Source organism: Symsagittifera roscoffensis, chromosome 1 (genome assembly GCF_963678635.1).
Source record: "Symsagittifera roscoffensis chromosome 1, txSymRosc1.1, whole genome shotgun sequence".
In the NCBI taxonomy this organism is placed as follows: Eukaryota; Metazoa; Xenacoelomorpha; order Acoela; family Convolutidae; genus Symsagittifera; species Symsagittifera roscoffensis.
In genome coordinates this window covers 76342841-76360997 of record NC_087062.1, presented here as the reverse complement: position 1 = coordinate 76360997, position 18157 = coordinate 76342841, and the positions used below count along the sequence as shown (strand labels likewise).

The 18157-nt window shown below is 36.0% G+C and overlaps 2 protein-coding genes across 5 annotated transcripts in view; one reads left to right on the top strand and one right to left on the bottom strand.

The window, feature by feature from the left end:
- LOC134849100 (protein FAM227B-like) overlaps positions 1-18157 on the top strand; it is a 147703-nt gene that overhangs the window by 111290 nt on the left and 18256 nt on the right. For all 3 annotated transcript variants that reach the window (XM_063866483.1, XM_063866484.1, XM_063866482.1), the window contains exon 12: positions 623-711. In XM_063866483.1, the coding sequence (XP_063722553.1) occupies positions 623-711 (89 nt within the window). The remainder of the gene's footprint in view (positions 1-622; positions 712-18157) is intronic.
- LOC134849136 (uncharacterized) lies at positions 851-6464 on the bottom strand. 2 transcript variants are annotated; one of them, XM_063866487.1, is made up of 5 exons: positions 6230-6463; positions 5611-5764; positions 2105-2218; positions 1334-1455; positions 851-1209 (listed from the first exon to the last, which is right to left on the bottom strand). In XM_063866487.1, exons 2-5 carry the CDS (start codon positions 5681-5683, stop codon positions 1081-1083), a joined length of 438 nt encoding a protein of 145 aa, XP_063722557.1. In that variant the 5' UTR covers positions 5684-5764; positions 6230-6463; the 3' UTR covers positions 851-1080. The 2 variants fall into 2 exon arrangements, with proteins under 2 accessions (XP_063722557.1, XP_063722555.1); XM_063866485.1 differs by having other exon boundaries at positions 5611-6464.

The following is an 18157-nucleotide window of genomic DNA, read 5'->3' as shown; positions in this document are numbered from 1 at the left end:
TTCAAGGTCACCCTCACCCAACATATTTCTCTTCCCCCCCCCCCCCCCACGAAAGACGATTTTAACAATTTTTTGGATACTAAAGCAAAAAAGTGCGATGACAACCGGGTATTTTTATCATAATTTTAACTGGCTGATAACAATCCATGTTGTTGTTCCGACTTTTGAAGAAAGTAACGGATTAGTTGTGCTCAAGGTGGTTTTTTCTTCATGCAAAATTCGGCTTTTTAAATAAGCCATTTTTTCGGAGTTTTTTTTACCATCTGAAAGTTATTGTTGTCCTGAGCTCAAAATTAAAACCTGTGTTTTTTTGTAAGTTAATAGGCGTTTGAAGATTGCCAATGTGGTAACTAACACGCGATATATTTTGTGCTTTTAACGCGTCAGCGCCGATATATGCGGTCAAATAATTATTGAACTGAAGTTATTTCCTTTCTCTTGAACTGAATGGTTCTCTTTGGACTGCTCGGCTAAGTTCGAACGTGCAAATCAGTCTAATTAAGAGGGAAAAGGATTCTTCAGTTTTAATGTTTTAACTAGCTTTTTCAAAATTGGTTTGGGCAACGAGTCTCAAAAAGTCAGTGAATGCTGAGCTAGTTGTATGCTTTCTGATTTTTTCTAGAGAAAAACTTTGACCACTGGAATCAATTGAGCACGAACACAACTGGAAGAACTCGCAAAGTGTCTCAGTTAAAGTCATCGGAGAAACAGGTTAGCAACCATAATCGCTTAAATTTACAAAATTCCTGTTTTATATGAATTTTATCTGCCTAGAAAGTAAGCTCAGCATAAGTTGCTAGCAGTTTCCCAGGAATTTCATAATAGCTACCTAATACATCAAATTTCAAAACCAAGCGCACTCGTTAAATTTTACCCAATTTTTTCAAACATATATCCTGTGAAATCTCAAATACTGCACAGGTTAATATTGTACTACTTAAGTTTAATAGCAATGAAAGGTGATATTACGTGCTTATAAATTACATGACGTCTAAGTTAGTTCAGGTAACGGTATCTAATTAGGCATGCATTTTCAAATGAAAAGAGTTCGTCTGCTACTGCTGCATCTCTCTTTTGAATTTATTCTTCATCCTCGGCTATTTTTACCATTTTGATGAGGCGTTTTTCCACCATCCTTTGTGGACGTCCAGTCAAAGTGTTTTTTGCATAGAATTTCCCCAACATCTTCGTCATGTTTCGAGCAGATGTCTTAAACGAATTATCATAATTTAACCTTTCTGCGAAGTGCAATTTTTTAAACTGAACTCATTATTTCGCTCTAAATTTGGCAAAAGATCAACATTGGCAATGGTTGAAATTGTTCATTGCTAACCAGGATGTCGTTGTTGTCCAGTTTGGGCAGTTGTGGCTTGGGTATGGACAGTGAGCTGAGCATGAGTTCACTCAAGAAGGCGTGCTCATCCGACAGTTTCTGCTGCAGCTCCGATATCTGACCTGTTGCAAAGCTTAGATATTTTTTTTCTGACAACTCTCGAAGAGTGGGAAGGAACTTTGGATTCGTGTCTATTTTTTAGCCAATTTTGACAGCCTGAAGAAAAGCTTGTAGGGGGTCAGGTGTATGGTATCATATTTGGATTCAAAAAAGTTGAAAAGAGTAACAAGAAATTCGGACCAAAAATGAACTTAAGAAATTGAGTAAATTTCTCGATTTCTGAATTCTTTTTCTAAATCACTGTGGTTGGAACATTCGGTGATACAGTTGTTAGCGAAATATCTATGAGGCGGTAATTCGTAGGGGCAGAGCAAGTGCTCGGTATTTGACCCGCGCTAGAAAATAATTTCCCTTTTCGTTTTTCGGTGTCTTAGTAGGATTTAACCAAAGTGAGCAAAAGAAAAATGATTAAAATTTAATCACTCTTTCCTTGCATGAAACAGCTTGTAGCACAATAGTTTTGCATCATTTTTTGTTCAGCGATGAGCATACCTTTTTTAATTGCTGATTAACGAAATTCATTGCATAAGTAAGTCTATGATTTTGAGATGAACTGACTAGCCCTGAAACTTCAGAAAAAATAACTGAGCGGCTCCATGTCTCACCAAAACATGCGGTCTCCTTATAATTGATTTTCGTTTAAAGTGTTACCCATTAACTCAGCCATTCTCTGCATATCTCTTTTCCTGTAGAATTTGTTGTTGTCGCCTCCTTTGGACGATGGTTCGCTTGCATCCCCGTTTGTGTCATCACTTATAGTATCCTCTAGAAACAAAAAAATGTTCAATTGTCAAGAAAAAAATATATAGCAAGAAAAGTAATGCTTCCTAAATGAGAAGTTTTTGAAGCTTCGCTGAGATATTTTCCTTGTCAATAAAAGGTTTCCAAAGAAAGCTGCGAAATTTTAGCGAAGTTTTTTTTCGAGTTTTATATATTTTTTTGTTTTTCAATTTTGAAGTCACTATAGTGAATTGTGATTAATTGACTAAAATTTTAAGCTTTATTTGATTTAAATTTTAGATTTTTTTGTACATTACTAAAACAAATGACACAAGTTTGACAAAAATTGTTTCAAATTGTATTCCATGTATGATGGAACTTTCTGTGCCACTTGGCAATCAACCTTTGTTCTAGTTTTATGCTGGAATTATTTTGGATGAGTTAAATTGTCTTGTATTCATTCAGACCAAAGAGGTATTCTTAGACGATAACGCAAAAGTAATGATTTATAATTTCAACAAGACGCGATATTGATTTTTTTTTCAACATTAACCATGAATAAAATGACCATTGATTTATTAGGTCTTGAAGTTTGTATTGCGAAACCTTTGATGGTTTCCTTGTTGATTAAGTGTTATCGAATTAAGTCAAGTTTTTTTTCTCGGTCAAACCTGTCTATCTGCTACATATTTAAATGCGGGTTTCGCTATGGTTAAGCTTTTTTCAAAGTATTTTTTTTGCCAGTTTAACGAAAGAACTTTTCCACGTTTAGGCTATATATCGTATATTGCAATGCTTGAGAACTTTTTTCGATTTTGCTGTTTGAAATCTGCGTGTTTGTTTTGCCAAGTTTGAAATTCTCCACCCTGAGTGGGCTGCTCTTAGTGGTTGGAAAGCTTAACTCTACATTTGACTGCTCAGGCCTTCTCAGTTTCCGAGATGTGCCATTTTTTATGACTAGAATTTTCTCTAAGTTGGAAGTTCTCAAAATTATGGTGGGGTGCTGTCAAGGTATTCTCAGGAAGTTTTTATCTGCCGTCACAAACTGACTGCTCAACGCCTTTTACTCTCCTAGATATGACGTTTTTATGAGTTTTTCGAAAATTTAGTGGGTTGATGACTGGTGTTTACCAGCAGTTGCAGATGTGGCGTCTATCCTGATTTAATAACTCTAATTTTTTCAATTTTGAGTTTTAAAAATATGAAGATCTGAAACCCAGTAGGTTGAAGATTTGACTATTTCAGTGTAAAATTAATTTTGAGTTGAATTTACTTTCGCCGTTCAGTTTTTGAAACAAAAAGCATTGTTTGATGCAGTCGTCTCTTGTCACGGTTTTCTTTTTTTTTCATAGATTTTATATATTCACTTTCAATCTGTTTTAATCACCGGAGGTGCGTCACTCTAGTTTTCATTCTTTTTTAATCTCAAATTAATTTTTTTTGGTTGGGCTTCCGATTTCTTTTCAAGATTTCTTGGTAATCATCTGGTAAATGGACCGAAAGTTACGCTCTCCAAACAGAAAACTAGCTAATGGTTCGAAAAAAAATGTGGTTGACTTTGATTTTCAGAATTGGATATAAGTTACTGGATCATCAGGTACTATTGGGATAAAATAGTTCCTATTGATCCAGAATTCTCAAATTGGCTTAGTTTTTAGTGCATTTGCGAAACCAAGTATCTTATAATCGGGAACTAGACTTTTCTCCCGTAAACAACTTTTCCTACAAATTTTAACTAGCTTGATTATTGAATTTAAATAACTTCCAGGTTCCTTCACACTTTGCCTAGAGATAATGCCGTCGCTTTTGCGCCCTAAGGTCTGGGTTTGGCATTCCGGCGGTTTTTTTTTTCAGTATGAAAACAATTGAAAATTTTTTTCGGGACAAAATTGATTTGCGGGCTTTTGTTTTTCCGCTCAAGTTTTGTCGACTTATTTGCCTTGTCACCGATTTTTCTTGTGCTGTAAGGAATTATCATGGTAAATGCAAGTCTTGTTCATTGTTGTCTCTGGTAGACTTGAAGCTCTTTAAGGTTTTCTAAATCAATTCGGCTCAACTGCTATCAGCTCAAAGATTGTCGGCTTTTTTCCGCTTCGTAAGTTTTGTTCCGATGCTAATTTAAAATTCAATGTCTTGCCTGGCATGTTTGCTTGAAATTTTTTTTAAAAACAGGTGGAAAATTTGGAAAACAGACGCTGTGGAAAATTTTTTCGCTTTTTGCAAAAGTTTTAGTTTTTTTCAGAAGCTGTTCTACCGGTCTTCAAAACAAAAGATATCAATGGAAAGACCAGACCGCCTTCATCATCCTCTGATTACAGCCTTCGAAAAAATCTGTGGGGAAATATTTGACAATTATTTTTTATTTTTTTATTTTGTTTTCGCAAAAACTACACTCCCAAATTTTAGATTGGTTTCATGAAATAGATCGACATTGAAAAGATCCCTGAAAAAGCAGCTAAGCCCAATTTTTTAACTCATTAAGTCGTGGCCCTCGTAATAGTCAAACTTTTGATTGTTTGCCGTTTTTTAAAAACAGTTTTGATTCTTCTCGAAAACTAACCTCCCAAATCTGAGATTGTGGGTTCAATGGACTTATTGGGTAGTGCGAAGCGCCCCTGCCTTAGCGACCACTCTTTGTTTTGTAACACAAAAATTGTCGCTCGGAAAAGTCCAACTTTGACCGTTTTTTGTAAACTTTTTGAATTCTCTCAAAAATTTCCCTCCCATATTTGAGATTTTGGGTTCAAGCTCCTTTGCATACGCGACTGTGCCCAAATGTTTCTGACCCAGAAAGTCATGGCCTTAGGAAAGGTCAATTTTGTTTTTCCTACCGTTTTTTGAAACTTTTTGACTTCTGAAATCTACTCTCCCAAGTCTGAGGCTTTGGGTTCAATCGAAAATTCAGGCTGATTTATAATAAGCAGATAAAACCAAATTTTATTTTTTTAAAAGAAAGCTCTTTTTCTCGGAATTGAATACTTTGTACATTTTTGAGATGAAAAGTCCAATCGAAAGATTTTTCCAGCAAAAGCGGCGAATTACTTTTTTTCCAGCAAAAGCGGCGAAAAATATTATGTCCTTGGAAAAGTTGCAATATCTTAATAATTTTTACTCTTCTCAATTATTTTAGTTGAGAAACAACAGGTTTCTTGGGACTCGATCTTTTCTTAGGGTCCAACTACCATACTTGTACCGCAGCTTTGTCGCTCGCTGTGTGGTTTTTTTCCATGAAAGATTTTTTCAGCGACAAAACGTGAGCGATTAAGTTAGGAAATTGAAAAATATATATATATATATATATATATATATATATATATATATATATATATATATATCTTAGAAAATCATTCGTTGAGGACTTTACAACTGTTTGATGGCCAAGTAATCATATGTTGTTCGAAACAGAAGTTATGCCGGATTTTGACCTATCGACTTACTTTTCTTGGATGAGACGACTGATAAAACGAGAAGGGAGATGGCGATAAATGAGAGAAATTTAAGACTGGTCATTTTGTCGTACCGTTGAAAACGCGACTCTGAAGTTAACTGCTGTCTAGCTCAAAGATGAAACAATACTGGCCGTAGTGTTACCTAAACAAAGTTTCAACACGATATTCGAGTTAAATGGTAAACTGAGATTCAAGATAAATAACTCGAATTGTTGTATGTTTGCCTAGCTGACTAGTCGTATCTACAATATGGGGCTCTTCGAGATCAGGTTTCAACTTGAATTGAACTTTGATAATTATCTCTTAAGATGTATAGCTAAGTCTTAACTTGAATACTAAGTCTTAATTTGTCTTATATCTGTCAGGTATTCAAGCTACGAGAAGCTCCTTGAATAGTGTAACGAAGTAGGGAAATGTGTCAGTATGGGGTCTCTAACGAGGTCCAAATGGGGATTTTGTCGTGGTCCGTTGAGTTTGAAAGAACAAAAATTTAGTTCTTCTGATGTCAGAACTGTAAAATGACTGTTGAATGATGTTCTTATTAAAGCTCAGTTTTATTGAGTACAACTCGTTTTGCAGTGCTACAAAATAAAATGGTAAGGGATACCTGTAGTGAGTTAAGACTAGTGTTGAAAGGCTGCAAGCCGTTTATAGGTTTGCAAATGCGCACACTGTAAGTGGTGACTTTTATTTCACGACTGAATAATGAATAATAGTCTCACTCAATAAATTATGGTTGATTTCTGCAGGCTCAATATATGTGGCACGAAGTAATGGGTGAATGCTTGGAGGAAATTGGAACGTGGTTGCTAGATTGTTCCCTGCTTATAGCTGAACTGAAAATATATCACCATGCTCCCTGCGGCCGGCACTTGGGACTAAATAGGAAAGCATACAAAGAGTATTGAAGTTACCTACAGTCTCATTTAGGGTTTCATTTCAAATAGCATAAAATGCTTTTGATGGGCTAAAATAAAGATTTTTAAATAAAACCGTACCAATTTAGGTTCAATCTAGAAATTGGATACGAACTTGAGTTGCCGCTAGTCGGCAGTTCGTGTGATTGTTCAAAATGCGTTTCTTAAAATATATTTAGAAAAAAATTGGGACGAGATTAAAAACATGGTTAAAGTTTTAGTCAATTGGGCATTCTGCCATCCAGCTATCATTTTTTTGTTGCTCTCAGCAAAATGCAATAACTTGTAATCAATGAGCTGTGAATTGGGGATAGAGACGCTATTGGGAATAGTTGTAAACCAAGAAATCACTAAGTGATTATGTGGATTACGAACCTTTGATAGCTGAATGAGATTCGACTAATGCCCACTGCACTCTATATCTTCACAAAAAATAATTCATCTTCCATTATAGCGTTTTTTTTACTGCGAACGCGAAATATTACACTCGATGCTAATGCAAGCTCAGTTCGAAAGATTACACTCGATGCTAATGCAAGCACTGTGAAGTTAACAAAACTGGTCGTATCCGTCTGTCCTTTTACGTCTAGAATTTTTTTTCCTTTTTTTTCATTATTATGATTTTTCTAATATTAACTCTAATTTCTTTGTATAGAGGGTAGACCTTAAGTAGGAGCGCACGCACTGCGCCTGCCGTCTATCCTTTCCAGTTTCGTGTCTGATTTGAATGGTTGGATATCAATTGTTTGTAACTAGTTGGAAATAAATCGATGATTGTTGTTTGTTTCTACATGATTTTGGGTAAATAAAATTCTTCTATGAAATGGTTTTTTACTTGAAAAATGAAGTTTTTCCACAAGAATTGAAATTTTTCATATACGCTAGAATAAAAAAAGCTATAATTTTAGCTTCTGGGTTCGTTGTAATAAGTTCGTTTCTGTACAAGACGTGCTAGATATTTCAGCAGAGCGATATTTTAGCAGACTCAAAACAATTAGCAGGTCAGAACACTAAATTCGAAAGCGGCAACGGCAAGTAACGACCGCTTGCTCCGCTGCGCTAACGTTAGGAACGAGTGTTATTCTGCGCGTAAGTATGTGTTTTCCCGGTATGTTAGACTATTACACTTTTGAAGTTGATCGTTTTGTTGCAAATCGTCAGATAATTATCTTAATTAGGGAAGCTTGCCCACGACAGCGTCTTTTTATGTCTGGCAATCAATTATGCGTTAGTTTTTTTACCATCTGCTGAAAGACTCATTTTTCATTTTAATGCTTTAAGATTGGTCTGCTAAAATATCGGTCTCCGGTACTAGGAAAGTGTTCAAAGTCGCCGAAATCTTTTTGTTTTCAAAACATGGTTTTGCGAGGACTAAAGAAGAGATAAAGCTGTAAAAACCATCATTATCAAGAGAAGGTGAGACACGTTCTCGAATTTCTCCTTGCATCCATCAAAACCAACAAACTACTGACAACTTGTTGCTATCTGACAAAAATGAATTCTTGAACGCCCCCATCCATAAGAACAAACAACTTGACGGCTTTAAATTTGGAACAATTCCTGAGTCATTTAAGTTTGCCGAAATCAATATTGGAAACTTTTTAAGTTAAAAAACCCCGTTTTTGATCGGAATTGTTAAGAAAGTGACTGAATGTTTGGGCTCGGTGTGGTTTTTTCTTCAGATGATTTTCGACTTCGTAACTAGCCATTTTTGGAGAGAGAATGGCTAGTAACGGAGCCAAAAATCGTCTGAAGAAAAAAACGACACAAAGCCCGAATAATCCCTCGCTCTTTTAGCAATTCTGATCGAAAACAGAGTCTTTTTACTTAAATGCCGCAAGTTACTGAGCTTCGAAAGATGAGAATTGAACTCCCTCGTTTACCTATTAATACTGTGATGATCGATTTTTTTTGTCCTTTTACTTAGAAAGACCCAAAATTCTACCTAAAAAATACAGTTCAGCTCTTTCACATAATCATCATAATCAACGATTTTTAGTAGCGTGTTCGGACTAGCCTGCGTAGTGTTATATTATGAGTCTTTTTAGAGCGTAGTGTTTTGTTAGGAGGAGCAACGCAGGAGAAGGAAGAGGCGGGTAGGGTAGGGCGAGCTGGGACACGGCAGGGCAGGGAAGCGCCAGGCCGGACGAGGAGTGGCAAGGCCTGTGTAGGTCAGCACAAGACGGCGAAGAGTGGCAAGGTAAGGTGAGGAAGGACAATGCAGGAGAAGGAGTGCAAGGCCGGGCAGGACGAGGAGGGGCTGGGCAGGGTAGCGCAAGGCAGGGCGAGGAGGGACAAGGCAGGGAAGGTCCAGGAGAAGCATCGCAAGACAAGGAAGGGCAGCGCAATACATGGTGAGTAGCGGCAAGGTAGGGCGAAGAGCGGTAGTGTAGGGCAGGGACAGGTTAGGGCAGTGCAAGGTAGGACGGCGAGGAGAGGCAGGACAGTTTGGTACAGCGCAATGCCGGGCATGGCAGTGTATAGCCAGGTAGGGCAAAGAGATTCAAGGCTGAGGAGGGCAGCGCAAGGCCTGGCGATTGGAGAAAGCCAAGGTAGAAAAGCGCAAGGCAGGGCCAAACGAGGAGGGGCATGGTCATCTATAAAACCATTCATCTATCTATCCACTCATCATACGTTCATTCATCCAACCTGCAATATATCAAGCCATCCAGCAATCAATCTCTTAAACCATCTACCTCTTTTCCCTACTATGCATCGTGCTATCTCTTCGTTCATTCATCCATCAATCGATCTAGCCATCTATTCATCCAACCTGCCATCAGACCATCGAGCCATTGATTCAACCATCCATCGAGCCTGCCATCTATACAACCATCATTCATCCTTTCATGCAGGCATTCTTCCATATATCTAGCCATCCATCATCCGTTCCTCCGTCCAACCGGAAGTATAACAAGACATCTATCTAATCATCCATCCTTCAAACCAAAAATTCACTTTCCAAACATTAATCCATCCGGCCAGCTAGCCATCTATTCATCAAGCCATCCATCATACATCCAACCAATCCATTAAGCATTCCATCCATCTAGCTATCCGTCTTCCATCAATCTGATAAGCCTTGTATCAAGCTATCTATCCACCCCTCCGGCAATCTATCCTTCCAGTCAGCCAATCAGACACATCCATCCAGCCACGCATCCATTATGCCGTCTATCATCCATCCAACCAGCAAGCCATCTAGTCATGTATCATCAAGCCAACCATTGTCCGTCCCTCCATTATCTATCCAGCCATCCTTTTTTTCAGGTACTCAGACTCTCATTCATCCATCCATCAAGCCAATAGTCCCTCCAGCCGTCTATCCCATAATGCATTCATTAATATATCCGACCATCCAGTCATTCATCCAGCCATACATCCATCCAACTAAGAATCCTGCTAATGATCCATTCAACCATACATTCTAGCAAGCATTCAGCCAGCCTTTCAGCCAGGCAGCTGTCCTGTCCGTCCGCTCATCTATCCAACCAAAAATTCATCCATCCATTTTGGCAGCCATGGCCCATCAATCCAACCAACCTGTTTTCCATCCATCCGTCTGTCTCCGAGCCGTCCTTCTTGCCAGCCAGCCAAGCATCCAATAGTCCTTCCATCCATCGTCCATCAATCCAACCATCCATTTATCAAGGCATGATCATCTATCCACGCAACCAGCAAATCAAGCCATCTAGCCTCCCATCGTCCGTGCAGGCAACCGCTAATTAATCTGAATTTCCAGCAATCCATCGGTCCATTCAATTAACCATGCATCGATCCAACCATCAATCCAGTCAAATTTTCATTTATGTTTCCGTCGAGCCATTTACCGTTCTCTTCAGCCATTGATACAGCCATCCCTCCGTCTAGCCATCGATCTACCATTTATCCAGCCAGCCATCCAATCATCCATTCATGCATCAGCCAACCTTCCATGCATTCATCCAGCCAGCCCTTCCTTCATCGATCTATCCATCATCTATCAATCCAGTAATCCATAGATATATTGAGCTGTCCATCCATTCAGCCATATGAGTTTGCTGATGCCTCAAACATCTGAGTTTGATCCAGAACGTTTTTCTGCCTAGGATAAATGCTGTCATTTTTTTGGGAGCAGCTTTAGCTGCAGAGGGCCACTAGTTCACTTTTTTTAAAAACTTTGGCTTCATCGTCTCAGCTATGATATGGTCGGTTTAGCTTCAAAATAAATGCCTTTTATTTTGCTGATTTTATTTTGTTGATTCATGCAACAACGATCCTTTCCTCGTTTTTTTTTAAGTTTTCCATATCTCTATCTCTAAGAATTGTTTTTTTGAAGAGATGTAGTTGCATAGTTCATTCCAGTGCTAGTATTCATTGACTTTGAGTTGTATTCAAACGTTGCAAGATTTCTTATGTTTAATTTTGAACATTTATTCAGCTTGGAACTCTCCGTCGTTTTTGTCGTCCTATGAGTTCCTTCGTTTTTCGTCTAAAAATAGTGTTGCAGCATACAAAGTTTGTTTGGCGTTTTTTTTGTCATCCTTTTTGCATAAAAATGTCTCTTTGTTAAATTTTGTGTTAAAATTGATGCAGAAATTTGTTTCACATTTCGGTTGAGAATTTTTGGTATATTATTTGCTTTTTAAAATCATTTTGTTGGTTTATGTATAGCAAATGATGTTAAGAATCGATTTGCCTGTTTTTAGACTATCGAAAATCTTGTGATGAAATGTTTAATCTTCAATCTCTGAAACACATAATATTGAAGTTCAGAAAGCAAACTGATATGGTCTCACTTAGTGACCGCGGAAGATATTTCCAGGCAACCCTTGTTATGTTAGTGTAGTGAAATAGATCCGATTGATCTTGTTTATTTGAAAACGGATCCGTTTAATTGCAGTTTCTTTAGTTTGACTATCCCTTCCCATTTTGCCCTAGCCCTTAAGCTTATTGTATATCCCGCTTCTCTTGTTCTAATCCTTAAACTTGACTTTTCTAGGTTTGGGCTGAGGCTGGGCCTATTAGCTAACTTTGAACATGGATTAGCGTAAGGTGCTCCTAGATTACAACACCGCTCTTTCAGTGACTTGTGTAATCGATTTCACTAAGTTTTGAATGAGTGCGTCTGTTTCAGGTTGTATTTCTTACAGTATTTGACTTGCAATATCTCAGGAGAATATGTTTTATCGGCATGAAATGCGATTTAGAAACGAAATCGAAATGAGATACTATTTTTAAAATACCAAATCATCCAACTAGTTGTTGTTAATTTGGGGATTGGTCCTTCAGCATGATTGTTGATTGCCATCCCCAATTAAAAGGTTGAAGTTGGATCCTTCGCTATGCCAAGGTTTTTTCAGTCACATTTAAGCTAGTGCTGAATATTGATTAGGTGGAAGTTCAAGTTCATTCCACTTATGTAGCAAGCAACGGTCATTCAACGTTAAGAGCATACCGGCCCAACAGCTTTCAAATAAATCAGATTGGTTGAGAAAATATAGAATGAAAATTTGATCGCAATTAGGGCTAGGGTTGTTTTAACGGAAGACTTCTAAGCCGACTGTTGTTCTACAGTCCGAGGTGAACGCGCTTTAAGGCGATAACTGGCTGTAATTTTTGTATTGAGAACTATCATGTTTTGGCAACCTCTCAATTGTGCGATTGCGGTGGTCACTATTTTGCTGTCTATGCTATTTGATTTTACAACGAGCGTAGTGTTAAGTTAAGAATTTTTTTTTAAAGTGCTCATTTAAATGTAATTTTGCTGCATAGCATTGGCACTTTTATATCATCTGTTCTATCTGCTTTAATGGTTGATAGTGTCAAGGTTGCTTAGTGCCAAGAGACCACGGCACTGATTCAAGGACGGGATGCTCGTAATTTTTTTAATGTCGGCGGTTCGATTCAGTAATGTAGCGAAAATTTTTCAAGACTCATTTTTATCTTTTTCTTTCTCCGTTGGGCTCCATACGATAATTTCCTTATTTTTTTTTGCCTTTTCAGACCTTCTTTTCGCCGTTTTATCGATTTTTTTTCGAACCGATAGCTTTGTTCGAAAGACTGTGCTGTTGTTGTTTTGACATGTCTAAAAACGGTGTATAGTGTTTTCGCTATTGGTTAGGTTTTGTAAATTCAGCTATTGGAATTTGAAAAAAGATGAAATAGGCTGAAACGAATATCATATAGAAAATTGGTCCATCCGTTTTACTCGCTGTTTAATTGAGCTATGCATTGAAAACTGGAAAGCAATACAGCCATAATTAGTCTTGTTATTTTCAAACGCATCCTTAAAAAATGAACTGAGTTCAAAAGTATTCTCAAATTAGGCGTTAATTTGGTTCTAAAATTCCCTAAAATTGATATTTTGATAATTTAGTATAATGGGGCGAAAACAATCCCTCGATGTTATCAAGTTCGACTTCTTTTGCTACTCTTATAAATAGTTCACTTTCAAATTAATGTACTGGTATTTGTTTTCCTGGTCAATTCTTGCGTAGTGTAATCACTGGAACCTGATCTAAACTACATTTTATGATTGGATAATTTAGATATTTTACCAATGTAAAGTATTTAATATTAACCAATCATGATCCATCTGACTAACAATCCACTTATTTGTAAGTGCTGAAATTACTTGTAATTTCAGCACCAGAGAGATTTGAATTTAACTTAGAAATTAGTTGACTCTCCAAGAAGACTTCAGCAACCGCAATAAACCAGTATACCCTAGATCTATTGAGCCTAGCAGAGACTAGTTAAACAACCTGAGACTAGATAGTATAAGAGTAAGATTAGGATTGGTATTAGACTAAGAAGTTGCACGAATCTATCCGGCCGAAAATAAGATAGCGTGACGAGCAGACGGTGTACCCTATCCGAAATTACTCTATGAGTTATACACTTCGGTCATAACTCATCTGGTGCGACCATAAGTCTCGAACAAGACCTTAATAGCTTAGAATTAACCAAAAATAGATTAGAATTTAGACAAAACATTTTTAAAATGTTACACGACGATAATTTAATCGAAATGTCTCTACGACTCAATAGATCAAAGCCAATATTCCGAACGATAAGAAAACTACCCGGAATTGCAAGAAGACCTCGAACCAGAGACGACATACGACAAAGTAGAAACTTACCATATAGTTATATGATAGTTCGGCAAAAGCCAACACAAACTTTTGTATTTAGAGTACTACTAGCAATGAATTTAGATTTTCATTTGCAAACATAAAATCTTGAAGTCAATCTTCAAAATCATTTCAGGCGCTAAACCAAATTATTAATATTCAATAACGATTGATAAGGAGATCTCAGATCGTTTTCCTAAATTCTACAGTAATATACAAAACATGTTTGAAAAATATTTATTGAAAAATCAAAATAAAAATTAGTAGCATGACAATAAATGGTTAGTAACTATAAATCATCCTGTTGTTCCAGCTTCATCACCTAAACATAACAGCATTCATAAGCTCACTAATATCATAAAAACACTAAATCTTTTCTCTACACAAATTTAAATCATTTTAAACTTAAATTCACTTAAATTTAAAATCAGATCATCAAGGCTTATCCTTGGATCTTAAATCATTTTCTATTTAATTAAATTTAAAACTTGATCATCAAGGCCTCTCCTTGGATCAAAAAGAACAATTTTGTTCTCCCCCACCCACTTAGCTAGTGTCTAACGACCTCAAACGTCGATTCACTATCCAACCCTTTCTAAAAACCCAGGACTAACAGAAATTTTTGAACAAAACTAATCATTCAAATTAGGATAAACAGTGAAGAACTTCGGTTATTCATCCTTCACTTGATCCCCCCTCTTACCAGACCCAGGATAAATCTTAAACTTAGTAAGTTTAAAATAGTATCTAACGAACTACTCGCGTTCTAATTATACCTGAACCTTGTGGATCGATTTACTATTCTCCAACCCTGAACACAATCACTACCCTTAAGTAAGATTAAGTAAGTTAACACCTTAGCTTATACTAGCCACGAGAAAGTATAAAATCATTCTTCGGAATCGATATACTTTTCTCCCCAACCCTGAACAAATAGACCCAGGTTAGGCTAACCAAAAAATCGTAAGGACTAACAGTCTAAGTAATAGAAATCATTTAACAACCTTTTGCATCCGTCATCCTAAACCTTATGTCATTTAAAAACCTAGGAAATAAACAAACAATCGTTTTACACAATTGTGAAATAGATAACAAAAAATACGATCTTGTAATCACACCACACACACAAACAGTTGGATATATCAGAACAAAACGACAAACACTAAAAAGAAAAATAATAACCAAACAAAGACAAATTACACGAAAAAGATTTTCCAAAAACCGCAACGCATTTTCAGAATCAGAAACCAGCAGTTTAGACGAACTTTATAAATTAAAAGAATCTATAGATAAAAATTGCCCCATTCACGATCAATTATATTTTTCCGACTCAGAAACAACTTCAAATTCATCAAAAAGAGGAAAAAGAAGAATAAAAAAGCAATATAAACACAAACCAGTACATTTATACAATTGGAATCAACCAATTAGACACATTGATAATTACATATTAACAGTCATCAAACGAAAAAATGAGCTCAACACACACCCCAGGTGAAGAAAGTCCAGATGATGATGATATCTTCCCCTTTATCGTAGATGCAACCACTGATAGAGGACAGCATATATTTTGCAAAAATTTACTCTTAAATTTGTTTGAACCCGGAATCAGTCCATGTAAAACAGAGTTCCTAGATGTAAAAATCAAAAGACAAATTATCGATCACTATTTGAAAGATATATGTAACTTAACACAACAATACGGAATCTACTCCATAGAATTCAACTCACCAAACCAGAATCACAGCAAATATGTAATTCAAACAGACGACCTTGATTTAGAATTCTCAAAAGTATTCTTAGAATATATAAAAAGCATACAATATCATAACTCACAAAGAGCAAACTCCATATTCACCAATGAAGTTTTTGCAATAATATATAGTTATATCTCGATATTAGAAAACGAAATCCAAATCACAAATGTTTCACCGACAGAAACATCTAAACATATAAGAGTACGACATGAAATCACACTACTCTCTAGTTTTCTAAATATAATTAAAGAAAATTTCACGAAAGATGAAGTTTCACAACATACAAAACACGACTTACAAAAAATTTTGGCATGGTTCATAATAGATTATTTTACACATAATATTGATTTAATTTCACAAGCAAGAAAAAATTTTAGACCCCAAAACTCAAACGATGATACTGCCATCACAGAACAATCAGACTATGTTTGGGACCCCGAATGGTCTCATCCCGCATTCATAAACTTCCCACAATCAATCTCAAGTCAAGCAATAAGTACAATATCTTATGTAAGAGATTATGTAAGAGTAATACCATTAACCATTGATGCAACACCATTAAACTATAATACATTTTTACCTGATATGCAAAATAATAGTTTAAACTCCACAGTCATACACAATGAAAACCTCAATGGAACTAGAAATCTCACTCAACAAGATATCCAGACACCATCACACTTCATAAATGAAGAAATCGTACACACAACAACTACACAACAAAGTATTTCACCAATACGTCCAAATTTAACAACACCAAGAAATACAAACCCTTCACAAACACAAGTAACCTTACAATCAACCGTTAAACCTTCGGTTGCCCCAAAATATTCACACTTGGATTATCAAACATACAGACCCATGACAATACCGTCAAAAACACGTAAAACGTTCACTAGAAACAATTTTGCAGAACATAATTATAATTACACACATCCATCAAAAACAAATTATCCCCCACGAAAAAATTTTAATAATTATACAAGATCTCGAAACTGGGATAACCCAATGGCACAAACTAATTCAGTAAACTTTCAAACAAATTTACATCCTTCACAGGATCGTAGTGAAAACTATCCATTTTTTCAACAAAATAAAAAACAAACATCTTATCAAATGGATTACTTATCCTCAGATGATGATTTTTTACAACCAGATATATTTGCACCATATAATCAAGAATATCGTGGACAAGGAGTACAGAAACCACATACAAATCATAGAATTTTTTCTCCACAACCGATAGATACACAAAATCAACAACCAATTCAACAACAAAACCCAATTAATACACAATATTTTCAACCAATTCAGCAACAAAACCCAATGATCACACACTCGTATCAACCGACACAAATGCAAAATGAAATACCACTCCCATATTATCTTCAACAACACGAAATAACAAGAAATCAACTTTCAAATTTTTCTCAAATGCCAAATGCAGCAGAATCATTACAAATGACAATGAATCCATACCTTATGGGTGGATCATCAATAACATCAAATAAACCTTTAATGGTATTCACAGGAACAGACCCTGAATATTCTGTAGAAGACTATTTAAATGCAGTAACAGCAAATTTGATTTTAAATATAGGACCTGAACCAATTAATACGCCACTACATCAAAACTGGATACATCGACGCACAGCGTTGATACAAACAACTTTAGACGGCGCAGCCCAAAAATGGTTTTCAGTATTGCCTATAGAAATAAAATCAAATTGGAAAAGGTTCACACAAGAATTTTCAAAAATGTTTGACTCCGAAAGAAACAAACAACAACAAAGAGTTTTATGTAATGAAATTCGCAGATTACCAAATGAAACCATCAAGCAATTAGCAGTACGCATCGAAACACTAGTTCGAAAAGCATATTCATTAAATACACACGACTATAAAAACACAAAGATGACAGAAATCTTAATGATGACCTTAACACCGCAATTAAGAAAAATAGCAATAAAAAAGAGAGCATCCCATCCTTCTTCAATTCGAGAACCCGATTTAGATTTCCGAAAACTAGTAGACAAACTAGAACAAGCAGAAATCACAATGAAACTCGAAGAAACAGAAAATCTGAAATTACAATACGTTAACCGAATCGAAACAAATACCACAAGTATCAACAATATACAGGAATCAGATACAGACCTCGTTGAAAAAATCACTGAAATACTCAATATTTACGAAAAACACCCAAACTTTAAAGGCAAACCATCTTTCAAAAAATGGTGTAATTATTGCCGACGATACGGACATAGTATTTCTGAATGTAGACAAAAACAGCAAGACAATCAAAATAAACCTCAAAAATATAAAGAACCAAATAAATCATTCTATCAATACATGAAAAAAGATCAAAATCTACCGAACAAAACTGTGTACAGCAACAACAGTTCAGGAAAACCACTCCCGAACAATACAAATTATACAAGAAATCAATCACCATATAACTCAAGTTATAGAGGAAGATCACCAGAACGAAGAAATACGCAAAATTCATCACAAAATCACTACAATAGACCAAATAGTCGAAATAACTACTCCAGATCAAATTCAAATACAACACGATTTGTTTCTAGATCTAATTCCCAATCAAGAAATAATTACTATCCAAACAATCAATCACGAAATTCATCATACAATAGGAATAGAAACTACTCAAATAATCGGAATAGAAGTTATTCAAACAACCGAAACCAGAATTACCCGAACAATCGATCAAGGAATAACTCATATA